The 27,820-nt window shown below is 40.0% G+C and overlaps 1 protein-coding gene across 1 annotated transcript; it reads right to left on the bottom strand.

Moving 5' to 3' along the window:
• Positions 1-23,867: 23,867 nt before the first annotated feature.
• On the bottom strand, positions 23,868-24,239 carry LOC118488322 (secreted RxLR effector protein 161-like). Its single transcript, XM_035985704.1, has one exon. The coding sequence runs from the start codon at positions 24,237-24,239 to the stop codon at positions 23,868-23,870; it is 372 nt and encodes a 123-aa protein (XP_035841597.1).
• Positions 24,240-27,820: the final 3,581 nt, after the last annotated feature.

The following is a 27,820-nucleotide window of genomic DNA, read 5'->3' as shown; positions in this document are numbered from 1 at the left end:
CTAGGAGGAATTCATGTCTAGAGACAAACCTAGTTGAAAACTTGATGAATTAGTATTAAAAACTAGGGTTTTGATGATTACCCTTGAATGTGCTAAGTGGGTTTTAGTTAAATATCGATGATGATGATGATATGTTTGTGCTAGAAATCATCATAATTGTTAGTTGAAGCGAAATACTTAAACAATTTCAAATTGAGTATTTGGTTATACATAATTCAAAAAGGGTTTTGAAGGTTGTAGTGAAATTAGTGATTTATTTCATGAATTTGGAGGTTTGAAATCATGTTACCTATTAAATTGATAGGTGGAACTTGATTGTATTAGGTGTTAGGGTAAATGCTAGTGCTATGACGAAACGGGTTCCACTCATATACGAGAAACTCTTAGTCTTTGTGAAAGAAATGAACAAATTAGTCTTGATAATCACATAAACAAGATGAAGTGTTGAAAATATAATAAATTCGGCTAGAATCTTGGGTGAATAAGTGGCCTAAAAAAAGTGACTACCGAATAGTTAAAGAAATGCCTGGGTGAGTTCGTTGAACTGAATTGTGCATTTCATATATGTCGTGATCAACTGAATTGCTTGATACATGAAGAATACTAGAAGCAGTATGAACACTTGAGCACCAACTAGAGAGATGAGTACTCTCTACTTGTTTCCACAACATGAGTTCAAACACTACAATTACCGGATGTAACCTTGGGCCGGTGAGCCATCTCCGGCAGTACAGACTGCTTCGGCTGTTGTACCCTGGGAGACAGACGCGTCATCTTTAGTAGAGGCGCGGAATCTGTTTTAAGGGAAGCGTGTTGAACACATTTCCTACGAATAACGAGAGTCTCGTTATGATATATTTTGTAATTATATTTTACAAAAGGTGAACCTATTTCCTACAAACTTAAAACAGATTTCATGAGATTGTTGGTACAATCTTAAAAACCTTATATATAAGGATTTTGGGTTTACGAAAGGATTTATAATAGAATAAAAAAAATATTTTTAGAAGTTATGATCTTATAAATATTTTTTTGGGAAATATGTATGTAGTTCAACTTGTTGTGTTTGGATTTTTTGAGATTGAGATAAAATCTTAAATCCTATACCGTGGTACAAAACAAATAGTTTTGGTTCCAACGTTTGGTTTGAAACGATTTTGGGAATCATTAATTTTTCTAACTTTTATGTTAGATCGGGTTTATTAGTGTAAACCATACGTTTTTTGTAAACGTTAAATTCTCTAACATGTGTGTTAGACCGGAATTATTGGTGTCAACCATACGTTTTTGTAAACGTTAAATTCTCTAACATGTGTGTTAGACCGGAATTATTGGTGTGAACCATATGTTTTTTGTAAACGTTAAACTCTCCTAAGTAGAGTTTTTTATTACTTTAAATAAGAGTTTCATGTTACTTGATTAGAGTTTTATGTCTCTAATTAAGTCTATATTTAAAGTAGACTATTCATCCACCCATGGATTGATATGAACAAATAAGTCTTACAATGATTTTTGTAATCATTTGTCTTCTAACATGTGTGTTAGAAATGTTCATGAAACGCGTTAGTTTGAAGCAATTTTTTAATTGTTTAGTTTCTAACGGTGTATTAGAAATGACTTATTTATTTGAACCATATATGTGTTTTTAGCAAGTCGAATTAACATTTTGTGGAAATGTTAATATTTCTAACGTGCGCGTTAGAATTTATTTCATTTTAACATGATTGTTAAAAATGGTTAAAATACAAATGCTTTGAAATGTTTTATGTTGACATTTTATATAAACAATTTGTTATAGCATTGTTTTAATGCTTTGTATGATTTAGAAATAAAATGTCATACATTGAAGTTAATGGTTGATTGGCTTCAAGGAATTAAATCACCATAAAGTGATGGTGTGGTAGTTATATGAATTTAATGAAATTAAAATCATTTACTAGACTCTTCATATGAAAGATAAACTCTTAAGGAGAGTTTCAAGTCAATTTATTAGTTTTTATTAGAGTTTATTTCTCTAATAAAATCTCTAATAAAGTGAGACTTTTACTAGAGTTTTAATGATGGAGTTAACCTTCTGGGGTAGCCCAGTTGGCCAGCCTCACCCACCCTCTCCCTAGAGGTCCCGGGTTCGAATCTTGGTGTCCGCATTCCACGGCCAAGCTCTTCGCTCTCGGTTGGGTATTCACCCCCAGGCAGCTATGGGGCTAAGCTAGCTTGTGGAGTGTGATCACTCCAGCGGTTGGGAGGACCGTGGAATATCCCCCCCCCCCCCCCAATTTGATGAGTTTTATTAGAGTTTAAATTTATAATTATTGAGACTCTTAACTCTTCATATGGTGAAACTCTTGAGTAGAGTTTTAATGATGATATTTGATGAGTTTTATTAGAGTTTAAATCTATAATTATTGAAACTCTTAACTCTTCATATAGTGAAACTCTTTAATAGAGTTTTAGTGATGATATTTGATGAGTTTTATTAGAGTTTAAGTATATAATTATTGAAACTCTTAACTCCTCATTTGGTGAAACTCTTGAGTAGAGTTTTAATGATGACATTTGATGAGTTTTAATGATGACATTTAATGCTCTAATTGGTCATGTTTGGTATATATAAAATGACTTAAATTTTCTAACACGTGTGTTAGAAAATGTGTATCACGAATACGAGGTTAGAGATTGTTCATAATGAACAGAAATGTTTTATGTAAACATTTAATTGCCTATGTGAGCATTAAAGATGATGAGAAATGGTTTATTTTATAAACTATATCTTTGGAAAACGTTTTATGTAAACGTTCGATTCTATAATGTGCTTGTTATAACGTCTTTTTAACATGCGTGTTAGAAAATGTTATTTGGTGAAAAACAACTTGGTGTTGTTATGAACAAAAATAATTGTTCAAGTTTACTACTAAAATGTAGTATTTGTAACAACTTGGTGTTGTTTTGAGCATAATTGTCCAAGTTTAAAGTTTAAACACGAAATGGGGAACTTGTACTTACAAGTGCATGGAATCTTATTGAGGGAGTACCTCAAGACATGCCATGGGACGATATTGTTGAGAAGATTTCGGTCAGATTATAAAGTGTTGAAGATAAAGGCACTTTTCTATTTGATGTCTACATATTGTCTATGCTTCCGTTTAAATTTCAAAAGTGATTGCCACTTTTGATTTAGTTTCCAATGTATTTTATTGTTTTGTGTTCAATATCTTCGGATAACACATGCAGTTTTTTACAAAGAAATAAATCACTAATGGTTGTGACGTATAAATTATTTTATGGAAAATAATTATAACGTCGGTTATACATTGTTTAAAAGAATATGATTTTAAATGGATAGCACATGAAAATACTTGGACATAAACAACTTGAGAGTTGTTACATTAACTAAAAATCAAAGACGAAACATCAAATTTATAACCACATCATGAATGAGTAATGAAAGAACGTAGTGAGTGTATTGAGATGAAATACACTAACGACATTCATGTCGCATACTTCATTAGAAGTCATTGAAAAATTCACAAGTGTGAATTATAACATATGAAAGTAAAAGTACTATATGTTATTGTATACCTTTAATAAATCTTGCGAGATTTATAAGTAGATGCGTCTACCACTTGATTATTGTTAGATCTATATGGAGATTTTACCTTCATTTGGGAGAGCATCCTAAATATACATATCTCCTAATGAATAACAATAGATGTGTGCAAATCACTTATGGCAAAATTATGAATGCCATGTTGTTGAGTGTTGATCTAGTTGATTCTATCTCACACATAATAGTGAGTGTAGACAAGGAACATTCATCTTGTTGGTGATGAATGTGTTCACCAAGTGACTTGGATTAAGACTTATGTTTAAGTACTTATGAGTCAATGGTAGATTGTTGGAGATCAAAGGTAATCAAGTTATGTTCCTTAAATGAATGATGAAATTTAGCTATGTGCTATATATAATAATTTGTGAGACCTTCCTAAATATTGATGTTTTAGGATTATGAATAAGTCTCATTATTTTGTCTTAACAAGGGATGAATGTTGCAAAGTGATATTATGATATCCTTAGGGCTGTGAAGAATCAGAATGATGCATCTTCTGTTCACATGCTAAAGTATTGTAGTCTAAAGCATGCTAGACTAGTACTTGGTTAATTATGGGTCTTGGCGGAGACTAATTAACTCTAAACATTCAAATGTGTATGAACACAAAAAGAATTTGTGTATGGACAAAGTTGAGAGAGAATTTTCATTCATTATAAGGAAATGACATGTAACTTTTAAGAGTTTATTCGAAAAGCTAATGAGGAGAACTCATTGTCTAAGCTTATTCTAGATGCTAAATTAGAATTATTCTAAGTTGGTGACAAACTTATGACAATGGCATGTGTTGCTTTGGTCAGCTCGGAAGCTTGTGTAAGCTAATGCAATATGAGTTGAATTCACTGATACAATAATGTTGGTCTTGTTCAATCATATGTGTATAAATGTCGCCATAAGTGGTGTTACAGAAATGTTGATCAAATGGCAAGAAATGTGGGGGAGGAACCATTTAAGAAACAACCCTAGAAGGGTATGTAGAAATGGTTCTCATTAACACATCTAAATGTTATCCAATAACACATAAATGTGGGGGGTGTCTTGCATTTGTTTTTAGCAATAAGGATTTTGTAATCCAATCTAACATTGCAAATAGACGACTAAGTGGAGGACACAAAGGTCGTTGTGACACTTCGGACTTTCCCGGGAAACCTTTTGATGTAACTTACGTGTATATGTGTTTTGAATGAAAAATTGACCTATTGTTGATTCATGTTATGTGCCAATAATGTGTATAATATATATATATATGCGTGTGTTATATTAGTGAGTCGAAACCACAACCAAACCCGAGACCCGACTCGAGACCATGCTCGGTCTCGAGTGAACAGCGAATTTGGGCCGGTTAGGGCCTTGTGACCGAGAACCCAACCCGGAACCCCCCCTAAACCCACTCGGAATATTATATAAACCAACCCTCCCCTCCCTTAACCATTTTTACAACACTCTCATACTCTCACACTCTCTTCCTCTCTCCCTCTCTAAAACCCTAAAAACCCTAGCCAAAATCACCCTCTCATCTCCTTCTCCCTCTCGGATCAACCGGCAACAAGGAACTCGGCTTTCCATCTCGGATCAACGCACACACCCACCCGTTTAGAAGTTCATCCTCACACCTTAAGCCTAGCCGGTTAGTATTCTTTTTGGTTTGAATGTTAAAGAATGTTGTTGGTTTGTATGTTCATGAATAATATGTCATCCGTTTTGTTATGATTGATTGATGAAATAGTTGTTGTCCGATTGATGTTAAATGTGCGTAGGATGAACATTCATAATTATGGTTGTTAAGTGCATGTTTCGGGTCGAGTTATAGGATTTTCATGATAAATGTTGTTTTGATAACTTGTTTGTGTGCATTGATGTTGTCCGGGAAATATAAGGGTTTGGTTAGAGGGTTTTATGCATAATTTTTGGGTTTGTATGGTAATGAGTGTTGTTTGAATGTTGTTTGAATAATGATGAACATGATGAATGTCACTTGAATATTTCAAATATGCTAAGTTTGATCCGAATTGTGCAAATTTTAGACAAGAAAACATGTTAGTGGATATAGTACACAATTTGCATGAAAATGCAATTCTATTGGTCAGTACATTGCAGGTTCTAGAAGGTCTTCTTGTGCACGTAATCACGGTTGCGAGTCGGAACCTTTGGTTGCGACTCGAGACCACAGCAGGATTTTTCGAGACCTCCCAGTTGCGAGTCGCAATCAGCACGAGTCGAATCCGGTTGCGAGTCGTAATCACTGCTGTCAAGTCGGAACCGCTAGTTGCGAGTCGTAACCTCTGGTTGCGACTCGTAACCAAAACGTGATGAACCGAGACCTCGGTTGCGAGTCGTAATCTCGGTTGCGAGTCGCAACCACCCTTGTCTCGACTGGGCTACTTCGTTGTTATTGGGCCATGACTTGTTGGACTATCTGTTAACTGGGCTGCATGTGTATCTGTTACTGTTTAGGCCCAATAACCCAACTGTTTGTATATTCGTACGTTATATGTGTCTGCTATATGTATTGCCCTACGTGTTCGCTATGTGTTTACTTGTACCCGACTTGACCCATATTTGGTAACCATGCTAGGACGTGGTGACCAACATACTTAACCAAGTAACGTATCATACCGAGCAACCCAAGGTGAGTTCACAACTTAAAAGCATGCGTCCCGGTGGTTTGGGACACGAGACTAAAACAACCCTATCCTCTTGTAAAGGGGATGCCATTTACATTCCTTCCCTAGTTACTGGGAACAAAGTTACTTTTCCTTCCCTTGTATTGGGAAACCTTTTAGTTAATTACTGTTTATACGGAATGCAACCAACGGCACTAAACGCAACTCTATCACTCAAGTCCCTACTACATAATACCGATTAGTCGCCGGGGCCAGGCGAACGGGTTATTAGTTGATAGCGCTATTTAGGTCTTACCAGCCTCACACCGTGCCATGGTATGGGATCGGTCGTGAACTAATGTACTCAGGCATCCGTCAATGATGATAGAACATTGACATCGGGGCATCCTGCGGAAACGCAAACGGTTACCTAGTGTTCGGTATTGGAAAAACAGTTTAGTCGCTAACTTTTGGGGTAGCTCCCCATGGCATGTATAAACGGATAAATTAACTGGTGAAACAAGTTTTTGGTAATTAAAAACTGGACAACTAGTGAACTCACTCAGCGTTATTGTTGACCCCCTTACTGCATGCTTTGCAGGTGGCCAGTGACGGGAGCAGCTGCTTGGGATGTGTAGTGGTCGTCTGCCCGTGTGTTGGGCATTTATCATGATTACCTTATGAACACTGTTTAAAACTATTTATTTATGCTTCCGCTACTTTTTACTCTGAACTTAAGATGTTGAACTCTAAACTTAATACTTGCTAATCGTATGGTTAGTAAGCGCTATTTGAATATTAAATTTAATCATTCAGTATGATTGGTGGCTGGATCCTGGTCAGTCACGCCCTCAAAGCGGGTGTTATCCGCGGGTGGATTTTGGGGGTGTGACAGATTGGTATCAGAGCCATTGGTTATAGTGAACTTGGTTTTAAAAAGGGGAAAATCTTTTTGAGAAAAACCAGACTATAACCCGTGACTCGTGACGACACTACACTCCAAGTGCAAGGCTCGACTTATCTGACCTCATAGCTCGGACCCATATTTACTTGCTTATTTGTCTTATGCTTTCTGCTTTGCTATACGTACTAGTTTGCCTGATTAGATAGATACGCCTCCCCTCTTCTATCTTATTCTCGCTATGTTACGACACCACACTCATACTATGTTTTCTGGTTATGAAGACAATGAGTGGACGCGGACGAGGAAACGTCAACATGACTCAGGCTCAGTTCACTAACCTGCTCAACACAGTGGCTGCAGCTTTCACAGCTCACCCTATAGGTAAGCTCGTTGTTTTAGGATGTTTAGATCCTACCGCCACATCGTCTTTTCGCCTCTAAACCTATTTCGCTTCACTCCTCACAACAGGTCAGCCTGCGCCTGTGCAACCACGTGTCTGTACCTTCAAGACCTTCATGGATTGCAAGCCTCTTCCATTCAGTGGCACTGAGGGTGCCATAGGTCTTCTACACTGGATCGAGAAGGTCGAAGCTGTCTTCGCTGTCTGCGAGTGTCCCCCTGCTAATTGGGTGAAGTTTGCTACTGGTACTCTTGAGGGAAGCGCACTTTCATGGTGGAAGGCGCAAATTCAAATGCTTGGTTTGGAGACTGCAAACACTACTGCATGGGAAGATTTTAAGGATATGATCAAGGAAGAGTACTGTCACAGGGATGACATCCACAAACTCGAGGACGAGTACTATGAACTCAAGATGGTTAGGTCAGAGATTGAGACCTACACCAAGCTGTCCAACGACTATGCCGCTCTCTGTCCAAACATGTCCCGACCCATGTACCGAAGGATCGAACTGTACATCAAAGGCTTAGTCCCAGAGATCAGGAGCCATGTAACCTCGGCCAACCTCACTGCCATACAGCCCGTGGTTCGTCTTGCCCACAAACTCACCAACCAGGCTGTGGAGGAGGGCAGGTTGCCCAAAAGGATCAGGGCTGCGGAAGGAACTTCTAGTGATGGTAAACGAAAGTGGGATGGAAATCAGGGCAAGGATGCTAACTCCACTCAAGCCCCAGCTCAGCAAAGGAAAACTGACAACAACAAAGGTCCTCAGCAACAGGGTGGTTATCGAGGAAGCTACCCTAAGTGTAACAAGTGTAACAGGCACCACAATGGGGCATGCAACAAGGGTCAGTGTCAGCGATGCCACAAGATGGGGCATGAAGCCAAGGATTGCAGAAGTCAGTTCCCAGCGAGGCAGAATCAGCAACAACCCCAACAGCAGCAGGGAAACAACAGAGCATGTTTTAAATGTGGGGCAACAGGGCACATGCGAAAGGATTGCCCTGAACTGAATCAGAACCGCAACAACAATCAGGGAGCTGGGAACAATGAGCAAAACAACAATGCTGGAAATGGTGCAAGGGGAAGAGCTTTCGTGATTGGAGCTGGAGAAGCAAGGAACGATCCCAACGTCGTGGCGGGTAAGTTCCTACTTGATGATCGTTATGTTTCTGTGTTATTTGATTCCGGTGCCGATGCCAGTTATGTATCCCTTCGCATTAGTAAGAAACTTAAGCACCCGCCTGCATTATTAAGTTCTAAGCACATCGTCGAGATAGCTAATGGTAAGAACATCGAGGCCACGCACATGATCCACGACTGCACACTAGAATTGTCTGGCCACACGTTTAGTATCGATCTTTTCCCTGTCAAGCTCGGAAGTTTCGACGTCGTCATTGGTATGGATTGGTTATCCAAACATCGCGTTGAGATCCTCTGTCAAGAGAAAGCAGTTCGTATACCTCGTCGTTCTGGCCAACCCCTCATCATCAAGGGCAACAAAGGTGGTGAAGTTACAGGCATTATCTCGCTCCTAAAAGCCCAGAAGTGTTTACAAAAAGGGCACACCGCTATCCTAGCACTTGTCACCAACACCCACGAAAAGGAAAAGAGGATCGAAGATTTTCCTGTAGTACGCGACTATCCCGAGGTATTTCCTGAGGAACTACCTGGACTCCCTCCCCATCGTCAGGTCGAATTCCAAATCGAGCTAGCTCCCGGAGCAGCACCCATAGCTCGCGCACCGTACCGTCTAGCCCCTGCAGAACTGAAAGAACTCTCGACGCAACTACAAGAACTTTTGGATAAAGGATTTATCCGTCCTAGTTCATCACCCTGGGGAGCCCCAGTACTCTTTGTCAAGAAGAAAGATGGCACATTCCGAATGTGCATCGACTACCGTGAGTTGAACAAGGTCACCATCAAGAATCGTTACCCTCTCCCGCGCATCGACGACCTATTCGATCAGCTGCAAGGATCGAGCTACTATTCTAAGATCGACCTACGGTCAGGTTATCATCAGTTGAGAGTACGTGATGAAGACATCTCTAAGACTGCATTCAGGACTCGATATGGTCACTATGAATTCCTCGTTATGCCTTTCGGAATGACCAACGCACCGGCAGTGTTCATGGATCTTATGAACCGCGTATGTAAGCCTTACCTCGATAAATTCGTGATTGTGTTTATCGACGACATCCTGATTTATTCGAAAAGTCAAGAAGAGCATAAACGACACCTACGCCTTATTCTGGAACTCCTTCGCAACGAACAGCTGTACGCCAAATTCTCTAAATGTGACTTCTGGCTTCGAGAAGTCCATTTCCTCGGTCATGTAGTTAATAAGAACGGAATTCATGTTGACCCAGCTAAGATCGAATCAATAAAGAACTGGCCTACACCTAAGACTCCCACTGAAGTTCGCCAATTCTTGGGATTGGCAGGCTACTACCGCAGATTCATTCAGGGATTCTCGAAGGTTGCGCAACCCCTCACTATACTCACTCAGAAAGGCATCGCCTACAAGTGGAATGAAGCACAGGAATCTGCTTTTCAGAGGCTTAAGGATAACCTCTGTAGCGCTCCTATTCTCTCATTGCCTGAAGGCACTGACGACTTCGTGGTTTACTGCGATGCATCTATTCATGGGCTCGGTTGCGTGTTGATGCAACGCGAGAAAGTTATTGCCTACGCCTCTCGACAACTCAAGACGCATGAAAGGAACTACACGACGCATGACTTGGAACTGGGAGCAGTGATTTTTGCTCTTAAGATATGGAGACATTACCTGTACGGTACCAAGTGCACAATCTACACCGATCACAGGAGTCTCGAGCATATCTTTAGGCAGAAGGAATTGAACATGCGACAACGTCGATGGGTCGAACTCTTGAATGACTACGAATGCGCCATCAAATACCATCCGGGCAAGGCCAATGTCGTGGCGGACGCCCTCAGTCGAAAGGACACTATACCAAGGCGCGTGCGAGCATTGCAACTTACCATCCAGTCTAACCTCCCTACCCAGATCCGAAATGCTCAAGTTGAAGCATTGAAGCCGGAAAACATCAGGGCTGAGTCTCTGCGAGGGTCGAGACAGCAACTAGAACAGAAAGAAGATGGTGCTTACTATGTAGCAGGGCGCATTTGGGTTCCACTCTATGGAGGTTTACGTGAACTCGTAATGGACGAAGCCCACAAATCCCGCTATTCCGTACATCCTGGTTCGGACAAGATGTACCACGACTTGAAGACTACGTATTGGTGGCCTGGTATGAAGGCCCACATAGCAACATACGTCAGCAAATGTTTGACTTGCGCCAGAGTCAAGACAGAGTACCAGAAGCCAGCAGGTCTACTCCAACAACCAGAAATCCCGAAATGGAAATGGGAGCAAATTTCCATGGATTTTGTTACAGGATTACCTAGGTCTCAACGCGGAAATGATACTATTTGGGTAATAGTGGATCGATTGACCAAGTCCGCGCACTTTCTGGCTATTAAGGAAACGGACAAGTTTTCTACCTTAGCGGAGATTTACTTAAAGGAAGTAGTTTCGAGGCACGGAGTGCCAACCTCGATTATTTCCGACCGAGACGCTCGTTTTACTTCGGAATTGTGGCAAGCTATGCACAAATCCTTTGGCTCACGTTTGGACATGAGCACTGCTTATCACCCGCAAACGGACGGACAGTCTGAACGCACCATCCAAACCCTAGAAGACATGCTTAGAGCGTGTGTGATTGATTTTGGCAAGAACTGGGAGAAGCATCTACCGCTAGTAGAGTTCTCCTACAACAACAGCTACCACACAAGTATTCAGGCAGCACCTTTTGAGGCATTGTACGGTCGTAAATGCCGGTCACCTCTCTGCTGGGCGGAAGTCGGTGATAGTCAAATCACGGGCCCAGAGATGGTGGTAGATACAACGGAAAAGATTGCCCAGATCAGACAACGCATGGCGGCAGCTCGTGACCGTCAGAAGAGTTACGCTGATAAGCGTAGGAAACCATTGGAATTCCAGGTCGGTGACCGGGTTCTACTTAAAGTCTCACCCTGGAAGGGTGTGGTTCGCTTTGGTAAACGGGGCAAGCTTAATCCACGATACATTGGACCATTCGAAATTACCGAGAAAGTCGGTAAAGTGGCTTATAGATTGAACCTACCTGCAGAACTGAGTGCGGTACACAACGTTTTCCACATATCTAACCTGAAGAAGTGTTTGTCGGATGAAACACTTGTGATTCCTTTCAAGGAACTAACTATTGATGAACAGCTACACTTTACTGAGGAACCGATTGAGATCACTGATCGAGAGATCAAAATCCTCAAACGTAGCCAGATACCTCTTGTACGAGTCCGTTGGAACTCGCGACGTGGCCCAGAGTATACCTGGGAGCGGGAAGACCAGATGAAGCACAAGTATCCCCGGTTGTTCCCAAACGAAAACCCCAGCACTGAAGCTACGAACGAATTTCGGGACGAAATTCCAAACTAACGGGGGGATGATGTGACACCCCGTTGAAACGCTTTCATTTCACACTAGCTTGACAGTGGCTGCCTTAACTTTCGGGACGAAAGTTCCTAAAACTTGGGGATAATGTGACACTTCGGACTTTCCCGGGAAACCTTTTGATGTAACTTACGTGTATATGTGTTTTGAATGAAAAATTGACCTATTGTTGATTCATGTTATGTGCCAATAATGTGTATAATATATATATATATGCGTGTGTTATATTAGTGAGTCGAAACCACAACCAAACCCGAGACCCGACTCGAGACCATGCTCGGTCTCGAGTGAACAGCGAATTTGGGCCGGTTAGGGCCTTGTGACCGAGAACCCAACCCGGAACCCCCCCTAAACCCACTCGGAATATTATATAAACCAACCCTCCCCTCCCTTAACCATTTTTACAACACTCTCATACTCTCACACTCTCTTCCTCTCTCCCTCTCTAAAACCCTAAAAACCCTAGCCAAAATCACCCTCTCATCTCCTTCTCCCTCTCGGATCAACCGGCAACAAGGAACTCGGCTTTCCATCTCGGATCAACGCACACACCCACCCGTTTAGAAGTTCATCCTCACACCTTAAGCCTAGCCGGTTAGTATTCTTTTTGGTTTGAATGTTAAAGAATGTTGTTGGTTTGTATGTTCATGAATAATATGTCATCCGTTTTGTTATGATTGATTGATGAAATAGTTGTTGTCCGATTGATGTTAAATGTGCGTAGGATGAACATTCATAATTATGGTTGTTAAGTGCATGTTTCGGGTCGAGTTATAGGATTTTCATGATAAATGTTGTTTTGATAACTTGTTTGTGTGCATTGATGTTGTCCGGGAAATATAAGGGTTTGGTTAGAGGGTTTTATGCATAATTTTTGGGTTTGTATGGTAATGAGTGTTGTTTGAATGTTGTTTGAATAATGATGAACATGATGAATGTCACTTGAATATTTCAAATATGCTAAGTTTGATCCGAATTGTGCAAATTTTAGACAAGAAAACATGTTAGTGGATATAGTACACAATTTGCATGAAAATGCAATTCTATTGGTCAGTACATTGCAGGTTCTAGAAGGTCTTCTTGTGCACGTAATCACGGTTGCGAGTCGGAACCTTTGGTTGCGACTCGAGACCACAGCAGGATTTGTCGAGACCTCCCAGTTGCGAGTCGCAATCAGCACGAGTCGAATCCGGTTGCGAGTCGTAATCACTGCTGTCAAGTCGGAACCGCTAGTTGCAAGTCGTAACCTCTGGTTGCGACTCGTAACCAAAACGTGATGAACCGAGACCTCGGTTGCGAGTCGTAATCTCGGTTGCGAGTCGCAACCACCCTTGTCTCGACTGGGCTACTTCGTTGTTATTGGGCCATGACTTGTTGGACTATCTGTTAACTGGGCTGCATGTGTATCTGTTACTGTTTAGGCCCAATAACCCAACTGTTTGTATATTCGTACGTTATATGTGTCTGCTATATGTATTGCCCTACGTGTTCGCTATGTGTTTACTTGTACCCGACTTGACCCATATTTGGTAACCATGCTAGGACGTGGTGACCAACATACTTAACCAAGTAACGTATCATACCGAGCAACCCAAGGTGAGTTCACAACTTAAAAGCATGCGTCCCGGTGGTTTGGGACACGAGACTAAAACAACCCTATCCTCTTGTAAAGGGGATGCCATTTACATTCCTTCCCTAGTTACTGGGAACAAAGTTACTTTTCCTTCCCTTGTATTGGGAAACCTTTTAGTTAATTACTGTTTATACGGAATGCAACCAACGGCACTAAACGCAACTCTATCACTCAAGTCCCTACTACATAATACCGATTAGTCGCCGGGGCCAGGCGAACGGGTTATTAGTTGATAGCGCTATTTAGGTCTTACCAGCCTCACACCGTGCCATGGTATGGGATCGGTCGTGAACTAATGTACTCAGGCATCCGTCAATGATGATAGAACATTGACATCGGGGCATCCTGCGGAAACGCAAACGGTTACCTAGTGTTCGGTATTGGAAAAACAGTTTAGTCGCTAACTTTTGGGGTAGCTCCCCATGGCATGTATAAACGGATAAATTAACTGGTGAAACAAGTTTTTGGTAATTAAAAACTGGACAACTAGTGAACTCACTCAGCGTTATTGTTGACCCCCTTACTGCATGCTTTGCAGGTGGCCAGTGACGGGAGCAGCTGCTTGGGATGTGTAGTGGTCGTCTGCCCGTGTGTTGGGCATTTATCATGATTACCTTATGAACACTGTTTAAAACTATTTATTTATGCTTCCGCTACTTTTTACTCTGAACTTAAGATGTTGAACTCTAAACTTAATACTTGCTAATCGTATGGTTAGTAAGCGCTATTTGAATATTAAATTTAATCATTCAGTATGATTGGTGGCTGGATCCTGGTCAGTCACGCCCTCAAAGCGGGTGTTATCCGCGGGTGGATTTTGGGGGTGTGACAGTCGTAGTGTATAATGGAGATGTGTTTGCCTTAAATGATACACGTATCTTACGAAGACATATGTTATAACCAGATTCAGATGGCCACTGAGGTTATAGTCTTAGAAGTTGACAATAGGCAAAATTAACTTACGAGTTAAGAACACATCATGACAACTGATCTCAAATACGCAAAAGTTATTTGCTAATGTTATGGATCCAACAACCTAAGGGTTTATTAGAGATCAAGTTGTGGAATGGGACTGAAGCCCTTGAAAAATGAAGTTCATATGATGGAAACCTAACTCAGTAGACTGGAGATCCCAAGAATTGAGTTCAATAGGAAAACCTAATTGTATGAATAAGCGAGGTCACTGTGGGGGAATAACCCTACGCCAACTAGAGAATACTAGTAGTATGAACACTTGAACACCAACGAGAGAGATGAGTACTCTCTACTTGTTTCCACCACATGAGTTCAAACACTACAATTACCGGATGTAACCTTGGGCCGGTGAGCCATCTCCGGCAGTACAGACTGCTTCGGCTGTTGTACCCTGGGAGACAGACGCGTCATCTTTAGTAGAGGCGCGGAATCTGTTTTAAGGGAAGCGTGTTGAACACGTGCCTCAGCCAAAAGCGTCAACGTTTTAGAGTGCTCTTTGTTGCAGTCAAGGAGTATTTTTCAAGACTCAAGATGATAAATACTCGAGTCTAGGATGCTATCAAGTGCGCGTGAAGGACTCACCAGAGATGCGGCTTGAATCAAGATTCGTATATATAATTATATTTATATTCTTTTATTTAGTTATTGCAACCGGTATTGTACAATGATATTTCCTACGAATAACGAGAGTCTCGTTATGATATATTTTGTAATTATATTTTACAAAAGGTGAACCTATTTCCTAAAGTTATCTCATACTTTGCTTGGTTGTATATTGTATGTAAATAAGTATTGAGAGACTTATGAGTACTCTATAGTTATGTATATTGTAATTTTGTTTTTTCTTTAATGCAATATACAAAAAAATATATTTATATTTGTTATATTAATATGTCTTATAAGCATATTCAATATGGTATTAAATCTTAAACATCTCGCGACGTTTGTTTCTTTAATATATACTTTAATAAATTACTATTACTATTACTATTTATTAATTTACAAACTGAATGAACAGTGTTCATTATACATATATATATTATTAATTTACAAACCGAAGTGGAACTTATAATGATATTTTTATGTATTTATATAAGTTTAAATTTGATTTTTAGTGTTAACTGTTTTAATAAAAGCCGCATCTAGGTTTATTTTTTAACATTACAAGTTATTTGCCTATGCGATGTGGTGGTACGTTAGTGTTTGCATTAGATCGGTATCAGTTCGGTTCGTTACAGTACGAGTACGTTACATACACTTGGTATAGAAATCAACACATGTTTTACATGACCAAAAACGATAAAAACAAACACCGAATTGTCACCGATATTGTTTGTATGACACCGACCGGTTCAGAGTGTCACGATACTGGTAATGTTAATCATTTATCGTCATAGAGAGGGTGGTATAAATGAATTTTTTTTCAACACTGAAAATCATAAAAATAAATGTACGTACCAGTATCGATGTTCGGTATGGTACGGTTGCACTACGATGTCAGTTTATCGTTAGAAAAAACAATATAAAGAAACTCTTGTACCGAAAATGATGTTTTTCGGTACGGTATGGTAGCGATAAGGTGTCAATTTACCGAAAGTAAAACAATTAAAAATAGATATTGGTACCAATACAGATGTTGTTCAGTTGGTTTCAGTTCGGTTTGGTATGATAGCGGCACATCATTTGTTATCAATAAAATTTATATCGCAATATTGAAAAGATAAATAAACATAGAATGCAAACCAACCGAACCGATATCAACTGAACAACATCGGTTCCGGTATCGCCATTTGTTTTTATTGTTTTCAATCAGTAAAAGGCCTTCCATTTCGATTACAGTAGGCTATTGTGGGTACCAATACCGTAATGAAACGAATAGATACCGACCGAGTTCCCGCCGCAAAGCGCGTAGGGAATCTCACTAGTTATATTCAAAATAATATTCAGTATGGTACTCAATTTATAGACTTTTAACTTAAATAAATCAAATTATACAGCCCGTGTATTGCACGGGTGATAACCTAGTGATTTAAAAAAATAAAACCTTGACGATGGAGCCGAGACTGAACTTAAGACCTTTCCTTTATCTTGAGATGGTTTTTCCACTCCACCATCAATATTTTTTTTACATAATAAATGGATGCTTATATTAAATATAAAATTTAGTATATATATATATATATATATATATATATATATATATATATATATATATATATATAAACTTATAAAAACCTTTCGGGCCTTTAAAAATTTGGGCCTCGAGCGAAGGCACATGTTGGCCGGCCCAAGAGTCGGCCCTGGTTTAGTAAGGACATCCGCCAGTTAATCTTTTGAGCTAACATGTAAGACTTTTAGTTGACCAACATTAACATGTTCTCGAACTAAGTGATAATCTAAGGCGACATGTTTCATGCGAGAGTGCTAAACCGGACTTGCACATAACTATATAGTGCCAGTGTTTTCACAGAAAAGAGTGGGAGGACGCATGTGTAAGATTCCAACTCACTAAGTAAATTCTTGACCCATGAGATTTCTGCTGCTGCATTTGCAATGGCTTTGTATTGGACACTGTTTTTTTCTAGATGATCGCCAAGAGATGATATTAGATCCAAGATATATAAGGTAAGTTATAGTGGACCGACCCCCAACATTGATTCCACCACAATCCGAGTTGGAAAAGGCTCGAATGTCAAGAGGAGAGTCTCGTTTTTAGAATAAGCCGTAGTGAACCATTCCTTTCAAATAACGGAGAACCCGTTTGAGAGCTTGCCAGTGCGACTGTTTAGGGTTGTGCATAAATTGAGAGAGTTTGCTAACAACAAAAGAGATGTCGGGACGAGTGAAAGCAAGATATCGGAGAGTGCCAACAAGTTGACAGTAGGAGTAGGATCAACGGACAGAGAAGAATCAGTGGGTCAGAGACGCTTAGGGGAGTTAGAACTTCCTTAGCACCTTCTATTTTGAAGGTGTGAAGGATGTCCTGGATATGACAGTAGGTCAGAGACGCTTAGGGGAGTTAGAACTTCCTTAGCACCTTCCATTTTGAAGGTGTGAAGGATGTCCTGGATATGACGGTGTTGAGAGTGGGTCGGTTGGAGTGGTTCTCGGTGACAGATCTGGGTTGATTGCAGGCTGAGTTGCGGTGGGTGTAGTTAACTGTTGTGAGTATCGGTTCAGTGGGGTTCTCTTCGAGAGTACGTTCATGATCGAGTAGTTTGTCAAAGAGATCTGAGAACGAGAGGGTGGTGTCGGGTTTTGAAAACAGCCACAATATTGGTGTATTCATCACCAAGTTGGTTCATGATGTGAACCACAAGATCTTCTTCAAGAATGGGGTTTTGAGCAATAGCGAGTTCGTTGGAGATGGATTTCATCTCGTGTAGAAACTCAGTAATGGAGTGGGAACTGCGTGGAATTTTCGCTAAACGATATTTGAGCGATATAATGCGTGAGCGCGAACCACTCGCATAAGCAAAATTGAGCAAGTCCCACACTTGGCGAGCCATTTCAACAGAGGAAACGAAAGGCTGAATCTGATCGGAACAACTACCGAGCAAGGCACTGATGATCATTTGGTCCTGGCGAAACCATTGAAGGTAATCAGGATTGGGTTTGACAGCATCGCCCGTGCCAAGGGTTTTTTTTTTTTTTGGGGGGGGGGGGGGGGGACTATAGGTTGTCCAACGATGTGGCCTTCGAGTTCGAGGCCGATGAGTGTTGAGAGGACCTGCTTATGCCAGGAAGGAAAATTGCTAGAGGTAAGCTTGATTGGAAAGTGGATGGAGGTTATGAGTCGGACAATAGGAGCCATGGTATGCGAGAAAGGAGAAAAAAGGAATATATGAACAGGGGAGGATCGATGGACTCACAAGAGTGTGTGTGCTCTTGATACCATATGGAGATAAGTGTAACAATAAGTTTTGTGCATTGAAAAGTCAATCCTATATAAAGGAATATACAACACTAATCTAAGAGATAATTAGGAAATAAATTACAACATTATATTGACTACCTAATTTACAATATTTGAAATTAAAAACTGAATATATGATAATAAATAATTATGATTGTGTTTTGCTAATCTAAAGAACGTTGTGGGTCTGGTTTTGACCCACTTGTGTTATTCTGATGATGTAATTTTATGGGTTCTTGGTCCGAAGAATGCTTTGAACTTGAAGCGGATTTTGAGATGCCTTCAGCTCGACTCGACTCTGGGTGAAAAGTAAATTTGAAAAAAAAAAAAAAAAAGTAGTTTAATGGGTGTCGACGTAAACGGTTTGGAGGTGTCAAACATGACCAACTTGCTTAAGTGCAAGGAAGGATCAATTCCTTTCATGTTCTTAGGCTTACCGGCTCGGGGAAATATGAAGCCGGTGAAACCTTGGAGCCAGGTCATTGAGAATTTCGCAAGGAAGTCATCGTCTTGGAAAACAAAAAAAAAAAAAAAAAACTTTTAATGGGTGGAACACACTTGCAAAGCGGTCCTCGAGAATCTACCTTCTTATTATCTTTCGATTATTAAAGCCCCAACGAAGGTGATTCACACTCTTGAAGGCTTGCGTAGGGATTGTAAACATAAGCTAAGGTGGGTTGAATGGAGTAAAATCCAAACGCCTAAATGTATGGGAGGATTAGGCATGGGCGAAATTAGAAGCCTAAATTGGGCTTTTATAATGAAATTGAAGTGGAGGTATGTCACATATCCTAACCATCTTTGGGCTACTGTCATGGGGGCAAAATTAATGACCTTTGGTGTTCCTATGAATAAAAGGAGAGATGGAATCTGGAAATACATTATGTTGGTGGAGAGGGAGAAAAGAAAGGTCGGAATTATGGACACTTCCCCGATGTGCATTGTAGATGGTGATTATGCGGACCGAGTCTTCTCTGTGATGGCTTTCAGATATGAAATCTCCACTTTGGCAAATTTGGAAGGTGCGAAACCGGCCAGTCTTTGGTAATACTCCACTTTGAGTATTGAATGTGGTCGTCGCGGTTAAAGAAGAGGTCTTTATGTGGTTAAAACATTGGTCGCCGTTCGGGACTAAGTTGGGAAAGATGACGAGATTTTAACATGCGAGACATTGTTTTGTAATTTCGTTTTTTTTTTTTCAAGATTTTCAGCTTCTTGTTGGTTTCTTTGTATGTTTTTATATTGAGTTATAAAAGTGCCGCGGTCTAAAAACACATTGTAGTTATAAATTTTGAGGTAACTTTGATGAGGGTTTCAACTTACAATAGGGGTTTTGAGAATTGGGTGAATGTTAGATTTTAGAGTTTTGAGAAAAGTAAGAGTATGTATAATATTTTGAAAGAGTGGGCTGCTACAGTTCTTTTCCTTTTTAATTCTAAAAATTAAAACTTAAATAAAAAATATAATTATAAGAGAACAAATGATTTTCCCTTTCATTTAGATAACTCCAGCCCTAGATCAAAAAATCATAGTGATTTTACGCATATATAGATCAAAGAAATTAGTACAAAATGTTTTTATTTGGTATACTTTTTATTTTATATGTAAATGCATATATGTAAGTTGTAATGTTATAAATGAAATCTGTAAAATTTTATTTACTAGTACTTAGAGCCCGCATATTGTGCTGACGGATCCAGAAATGTGTTTGATAGGGGTCACAATCGGTGGGCTAGAAGTGGCGGAACCATAAATTTATAATAGGAGGGCCGTAATAGAACCATTTTTACATTAGCTCGCATGCATCAATTAATTTGTTACCAACCGATTTCTAACAAGTTAAAGAACGTGTGTGAACCCGTAATTCTAACTCTATAGGTCTCATATTTTTAAAACAGGTTATGTTTAACACTTTCAATATATATATGTGATATATATAGGGTCAGGATTTAGAGAAAACGGTGGAAAGTGTGAGAATGGTGAGAACGGTTATGGATCGTCCGATCAAAACAATCTATGGACTAGATTGCCGCGGTGGCGTTTTCGTAAATAACATCAATTTTATTACGTGGACGCGCTTCATTAAGGGTAAAAAAGGTAAAACATCACTTCTCACATAAAATGCCGCTGAAAATATAAAACGCCAAATAAATACAAAACGCCAATTTTATCACTGCGTAGTTTTTTCTGTGTTTTTATTTAAGCTCTCATTTAAGCTCTCAGGCAACAAAAACGCCACAAAATGTGAAACGCCATAATATATAACGCCAAGCCTTACATCCGGATAAATGTTAATTACATTTTTTTGTTATAGAAAAAGGGTTAACTTTGTAAAATAGTAACCAAGTTTTAAGAGTGTTCTAATTAGGTCACTCATAATTTTTTTTGTTCCAATTAGGTCATTCAAGTTTCATTTGATGTTTCAATCCTAGATATTTTACCTAAATAGAAGATCATCCATCCTACATGGCATTTATTTAGGTTTTTTATTTAAAAAATTTGTTGACATGGCACATAAATGCCAAATGTGTTAAAAATGTGAAATACATTTAAAAAATTGTAGAAAAGTTAAAAAAATGCGAAAAAATTAAAAAATGTGATTTTTTTTTTCAAAATCTCTAAAAAGTTATCAAAATTTTTATAAAATCGTGAAAAATAGTTAGATGTCAGTAAATTTTTAATGAAAGAAAGTACTAATTACTTCTACACCAAAAGCATTTAAATTATAGTAATAAAAGAAGATAAACAACTAATTATAAATAAATGCAATGTAGGACTATGACCTGCTATTCAGGTAAAATATCTAGCATTAGAACACCAAAATAAAGTAGAATGATCTAACTGAAACAATAAATTTTATTAGTGACCTAATTGGAACACTCCTAAAACTTCATTACTATTCTATGGCATATTCCCTAAAAATAATATCCCGCCTAAACTACGCGCCAAAAAAAATCCTACAAATAAAAACGTTTCACCACCTTCCGTTTATCAGACCAAAAAAACACACAAAAAACACAGTGGTTCCTAAAAAATACAACTCAATGTAAAACGCCAAAAAATAAAACGATGACAAACACCTTTTCTTTGATACTCAGTAATGTTCTGCATGAAGTTTCGCTGAATGATTTGTTAGGTGAGTGTAGTAAGATTTTGCTGCATGAGATGGACAAAATTCAAGAAAGATGGACTGATGACACCCATATGTCATTCTGTCATCTTTGTTCTTGAAGAAGGTTTGGATTATTAGAAGAGACCTATCCCAGTGTACATGCTACTTTGGCATCAATGATTATAATGGAGACGACGGGCAGATAGCATCCACCCACACGGGATCGATCTATCTCTCCAACATCCACAAAGACACTTCAACACATGAACAAAGAAAATAAACCACGCCAAACCCAAAACGCCATTTATTTGTGACAGTTCTTGTAGTTTCAAAAGAAGAAAGAGACTGATGACATTGAAGATTTAGATCATAAAGGGCTTACTAAAAAAGTGATTGCCTATTGTCCACTTCGGTGACTCCAACCCAGAAACATGAACTTCCGGAGTCCCTATCTTATAGTTACCCCTCTCTTACTGACTAAGGCTAAGGTGGTGTCAACCAAAGGCGCTTTAAAGCGATTAAAAAGATTGCACAAAAGTTAGAAGCCTTTGAGCCTACACCACAAATACTTCTGACTTGGGGGGCTGATGACGTGGGTAGCTCAAGCTTAATAAACTAACATTAAGTGAAATGTAGCTTAAAGGGTTGAAAGGTTAAAGGGTTCGGAAGACGGCCAGCTATATCGAACAACAAAAAGCATGGAACAGTGTCACGTCCCATCACACTTTACGCGTGACTTCTCCCACTCAACCACAAAAGAAACACGTGAGAAGTGACATTCTTTTACCCGCAGGTCTGAAGCCTTCAACCTACCAAAAAGGGCAACCCCCTCACTGCATCACCAGATCACTAGTCAAAGGTTTCCTCTCTTGGTACAATCTTTCCCTATAAATGACCACACTTGGTCATTCAGCCAACCATTCTGAAATCTCTCTCTCTTTCTAGAACCTGTGCTCTACATGTTCTATTCTTCAATTATCAAAACACTATCACCTTGCATGCATCAGTTCTGGGTTGAATCTCTTTCAATCCTGAACTCAAAGCAATCTATAGAAGAGTGATCCGACCCTACGTATTGCATACGTAGGGGGACCCCGCGACCTACGTTAGGCAAATCAAGACTCTTGAACCCTTTTGCCTAACCAGTCCACCCACTATTCTTGGTCTTACATTTGTTGTAGCAACACAGGTCAACTGGAATTTTGGTCAGTCGACAGGTTCCACTTGGACGGTGGGCATGTGCCCACCCTACTCCTTGATGAATCCGCCACCTGACGAGATCGTTAAACCAAATAAAAAATAGACGTAAAAATGTTTAACAACGAACACACGTTACGACGTGTTAATTTGTAAAACATATAAAATAATAACTAACTTGACTTAGGACCCCTTGTTACAACGGGGCTGTTAAACCGAAGAAATAGACATGAAAACATTGCGACAACACACACGCTATAGCATATTATTAATTCATTCTAAAATGTAAAACATCTCCTTAAGTAAACGACTAAGCAAAAAAAAAAAAGAAACCATCGTAGAAACCTCAACAACAAGAAGTTTATGTATCTATGTACAAAAACATGCGTGAAGATCCGTGAGTTATTTAAAAGTTTATGTAAATAGTACAAATACAGGTGTTATAGTATTAAATCAGATTTTTTGGTAAACTGGTGTTATGTTAAGAATCAATTTGTGTTATGGTTGTTATGCTTATAGTACAAGCTGTAAATGGTATGAATATGAAATATGAAATATGAACTTGTATTAGTTAAGTGTCATAATAAGAAAAGGATCCCTCTATATATAGGGAGAAAGAGGGATAAAAAAGAAATAACTAATTACATGTGACTACACCTATAATTGCATGCAAGGACTCTATAATTACATGTAGGGACCTCTAGTTAACAACTAGATCCTTCTATTATTTACAACCAACATTCTTCCTCAAGTTGGAGCATAGATATTAATCATTCCCAACTTGTTAGATATAAAGTCTATTTGTGCCTTCCGGAGTGGTTTTATGAAGATATCCGCTAGTTGGAATTCCGTCCTAACATGGATTGGCTGAATCGATAGGGGATCCTTTTGAGTACCAAGTAGCCGATCTCTGATTAGGTGACAATCAACCTCAATGTGTTTAGTTCTCTCATGGAATACTTGATTTTTGGCTATATATATAGCTGTTTGATTATCACAGTACAATCGCATCAAGTCTTCAGAGATAACCCCAAGTTCTCTAGAAGACGACGAACCCATATCATCTCTGATGTAACATCTGCTATAGCTCTGTACTCTGATTCGGCACTTGATCTGGATACGGTGTGTTGTTTCTTACTCTTCCAGGACACAAGGTTTCCTCCAACGAAAACACAATACTTAGTGGTGGATCGACGGAAAATAGGACAACCTGCCCAATCTGCGTCTGAGAATCCAGATATACGTCCATCTCCATCTTCTGTGAAAGCACCCACACGAAAATGACCCTGATCAGAATATAAGATCCCTAGGTCTGGTGTGGTCTTGAGATATCTTAACACACGAAGAGCAGCATCCCAGTGTCCCGTGTACGGAGTGGCCATGAACTGACTTAGGACACTGACAACAAAGGAGATATCTGGTCGGATGGCAGTTAAGTAGTTAAGTTTTCCGACCAATCATCTGTATTGCTCAGGATCTTTCATTGGACTTCCGTCATCTGGAAGGAGCTTCCTCGTTGGAAGCATAGGACTGTCAACCGGTTTGCAACCTAGTAAGCCACACTCAGTTAGCATATTAAGGACATACTTTCATTGACAGATAAGTATTTCTTGTGGGGAACGAGATACTTCTATGCCAAGGAAGTACCGAAGTTGACCCAAGTCGCTAATCTGAAACTGAGACTGAAGGAAGTGTTTGAGCCTGGTAATCCCTTCTTCATCATCCCCTGTAACTATGATATCATCCACATAAACAACTAAGATGATCCTTCATCCCTGATGATGTCTGAAGAATACGGAATGATCATATGTACTACGAACCATTCCAAATTCTTCCATAACACTAGATAACCGACCAAACCATGCACTGGGAGATTGTTTAAGGCCATACAGAGAACGACGTAGTTTACATATTTGGAAGCCTCCTCCTCAATAATGAACCCTGGTGGCTGCTCCATATAAACATCCTCCCCAAGAACACCATTAAGAAAGGCGTTCTTGACATCAAGCTGGTGGAGCGGCCAATGATGAATGACAGCAAGAGTAATACAAATGCGAACAGAAGGCATTTTGGCAACTGGGGAGAAAGTCTCGTCATAATCAATACCATAAGCCTGGGAATAGCCCTTACTTACCAAACTAGTTTTCAGACGATGTAGAGAACCATCAGGGTTAAGTTTAACCTTGAAGACCCAACAACAACCAACAACACGGTTACAAAGATGAAGTGGTTCAATATCCCATATGTGATTGGCTCGTAAGGCCCCAATCTCGTCTTCCATGGCTTGACGCCATCTTGGGTGAGCTACAGCTGTCATCACATTCTTGGGAATCGGGTAGGAATCCAGGGAAGTGGTAAAGGCATGAGACTTAGTAGAGAGGTAAGAATAGGCAACGTAATCCTGAATGGGATAACGAGTGGAGCGTGTAGGTTCCCTGCGGAAGGAAATAAGGATATCGGGATATGAGCAGGGGTATCCGAGGTAGTGTGGATAGTATCTGGTAAGGGTGTATCAGGTCCAGTCATGGCAGGAACAGATAACGTATCAGAGGCATGAGTAGGCTGGGGATCAAGGGCTGCTGAGGTCTGATCCTTACCTTGTCAAGAATATGTGAAGAGCAATGGCGGAGGATCTGTGGGAAGGCCCGAAGTTGTAGGAGTTGGAACTGTGGTGTCTGAGACCGGGGGGTAGAGGGAGTAGATGACACAGGAAAGGTAGGGATGATGTGAGACTCGGGTATAGTAGGATTAGGAAACAGGTCAGAAACTGGAATGGCAGATTCTGGAAAGAAAGGGCGCAACTGATCAAAGGTGACATCAGCACTGGTAAAGTATCGACGAAGAGAATGACTATAACACCGATAACCTTTCTGGACACGCGAGTAACCCACAAAAACACAACGAATGGCTCGAGGGTCGATTTTAGGGACTCCGGGACGATGATCATGGACATAAGCTACATATCCAAAAGTTTGGGGCTTAAGAGGAAACAGAGTTCCTCTAGGAAATAAAACAGAGAATGGGTTTGACCATGAAGAATGGACGAGGGCATACAATTAATCAGATAAGCCGCAGTAAGAACAACACCACCCCATAATTGACAAGGAACATGAGAATGAATCATGATTGTGCGAGTAACATCCAACAGATGGCGGTTCTTGCGTCCAGCAACATCATTCTGTTGGGATGTATATGCGCAAGAAGTCTCGTGAATTATACCTTGTGTTTTGAGATAGATAGAGAAATCGGTGGACAAATATTCTTTAGCATTATCAGTGCGTAAGGTTTGGATGGATGTTTTGAACTGGGTCTTGACATATCCATGGAATTCACGAACGATCGAGTTGATTTCACTACGGGATTTCAATAGGTAAACCCATGTAGCACGAGAATAATCATGAATGAAAGTAACAAAATATTGAAAGTCCAGTGTAGTGTTAACTGGACATGGACCCCATACATCCGAATGTACATATTCAAATATGGAAATGGTTCGGCTTGACACTTTTGAGGGATAAGGACATCGAGTATGTTTACCGAGCTGACATGACTTACAATGGAAGTTATCAGGAATAGGGATGCCATGTCTCATTTGCCTTAGGACGGTTACAGAGGGATGGCCTAACCGGCAATGAGTTTCAAAGATACTAGACTCACATATGTTTGCTTTGGGATGCGACAATGAGGACACTCGATAGAGACCTCCTGATTCGATCCGGTACCAATTACTCGGTTAGTACCTAGTTCATCAAAGGTACAATGAGTAGGATAAAAGGTAACGGAACAATTATTTCGTCTAGTAATCTGACAGACAAATAAAAGGCTGGCAAGGAAGTTAGGAATAAGAAGAACACAAGACAGGTTTAGGCTATCTCGGTTGTGAATGGATCCAATGTCCCGTACGGGGCACGAGGAACCATCTGCAAGTTTAACCGATGGGTAAGAGGTATTATGAAGGCTAGTGAGAATTCCTTGATTCGCAGTCATGTGATGAGTAACTCTAGAATCAGTAATCCAGGATAAGCCAAAGCCAGAAAACGTACCTGGTTGTACCAAGTTGGTTTGAGGACCCGATGACCAAAAAGCAAGGAACTGTTGAAGCAAATCATACTCTTCCTTGGTGCATGCAATGGTGTGGGTTCATTCGTCTCCCATTTGAAAAAAATGTTTAACCCAAAAAACACCAAACTGAAACTCAAGCACGCGAACCGAGGCAGAAAACAAAAGATGATCAGATCGAAAAACTAACCATACGGTCTTGGTCGGAATGAGATTCTGACAACACTGTAGAAAAAACGGTGACCGAAAATAGCGTCTCGCGCTCTCACGCGCCGGCGCGTGGGAATCTGCGGCGGAAAGGTGGCGTGGTGGCATGTTCGGCGTCAGATGAGACTGAAATTTGCAGGGTTTGCAGATCAAGACCTCCTGAGTACAATGGCGTGGAAGGTGAGACTTGCCAGAAAACAATGCAGATCTGAAAAGGAGGCGGCGACACGTGGTAGTGGTCCGGCGACGAGTAACGGTTTTTCTGGCGTCGGATGAAGCTAAGTTTTTTTTCAGGGACTATAGATCGGCACTTTCTAAACACAATGGTATGGGAGGTGTAATCCCACTTGCCAGAAAATGTGTCGGATCTGAAAAAGTAGGTGACGGGTTGTGGTGGTTTTGGGTGTTTGAGCAGATTTGAAGTGGACTTTAGTAGTAGAAAGTTAGGAATGTTATACCAAACTGATGGTGACCGGAAATTTGGCCGGAAATGGTCACCAGAAAGACACTCGTGAGCTAAGAAACCTTTAGCTGTGATACCATGTAAATGGTACGAATATGAAATATGAACTTGTATTGATTAAGTGTGTCATAACAAGAAAATGATTCCTCTATATATAGGGAGGAAGAGGGACCAAACAGAAAATGATTCCTCTATATATACCTATAATTGCATGCAAGGACATCTAGAATTGCA

The sequence above is a fragment of the Helianthus annuus genome, chromosome 16, assembly GCF_002127325.2.
Source record: "Helianthus annuus cultivar XRQ/B chromosome 16, HanXRQr2.0-SUNRISE, whole genome shotgun sequence".
NCBI classification, from domain to species: Eukaryota; Viridiplantae; Streptophyta; class Magnoliopsida; order Asterales; family Asteraceae; genus Helianthus; species Helianthus annuus.
This window is presented reverse-complemented; position numbering and strand designations above follow the sequence as displayed.

Bases quoted from the DNA above. Each gene is read 5' to 3' on its own strand.
- LOC118488322 (XM_035985704.1), bottom strand. From the start codon at position 24,239: ATGGCCACTCCGTACACGGGACACTGGGATGCTGCTCTTCGTGTGTTA.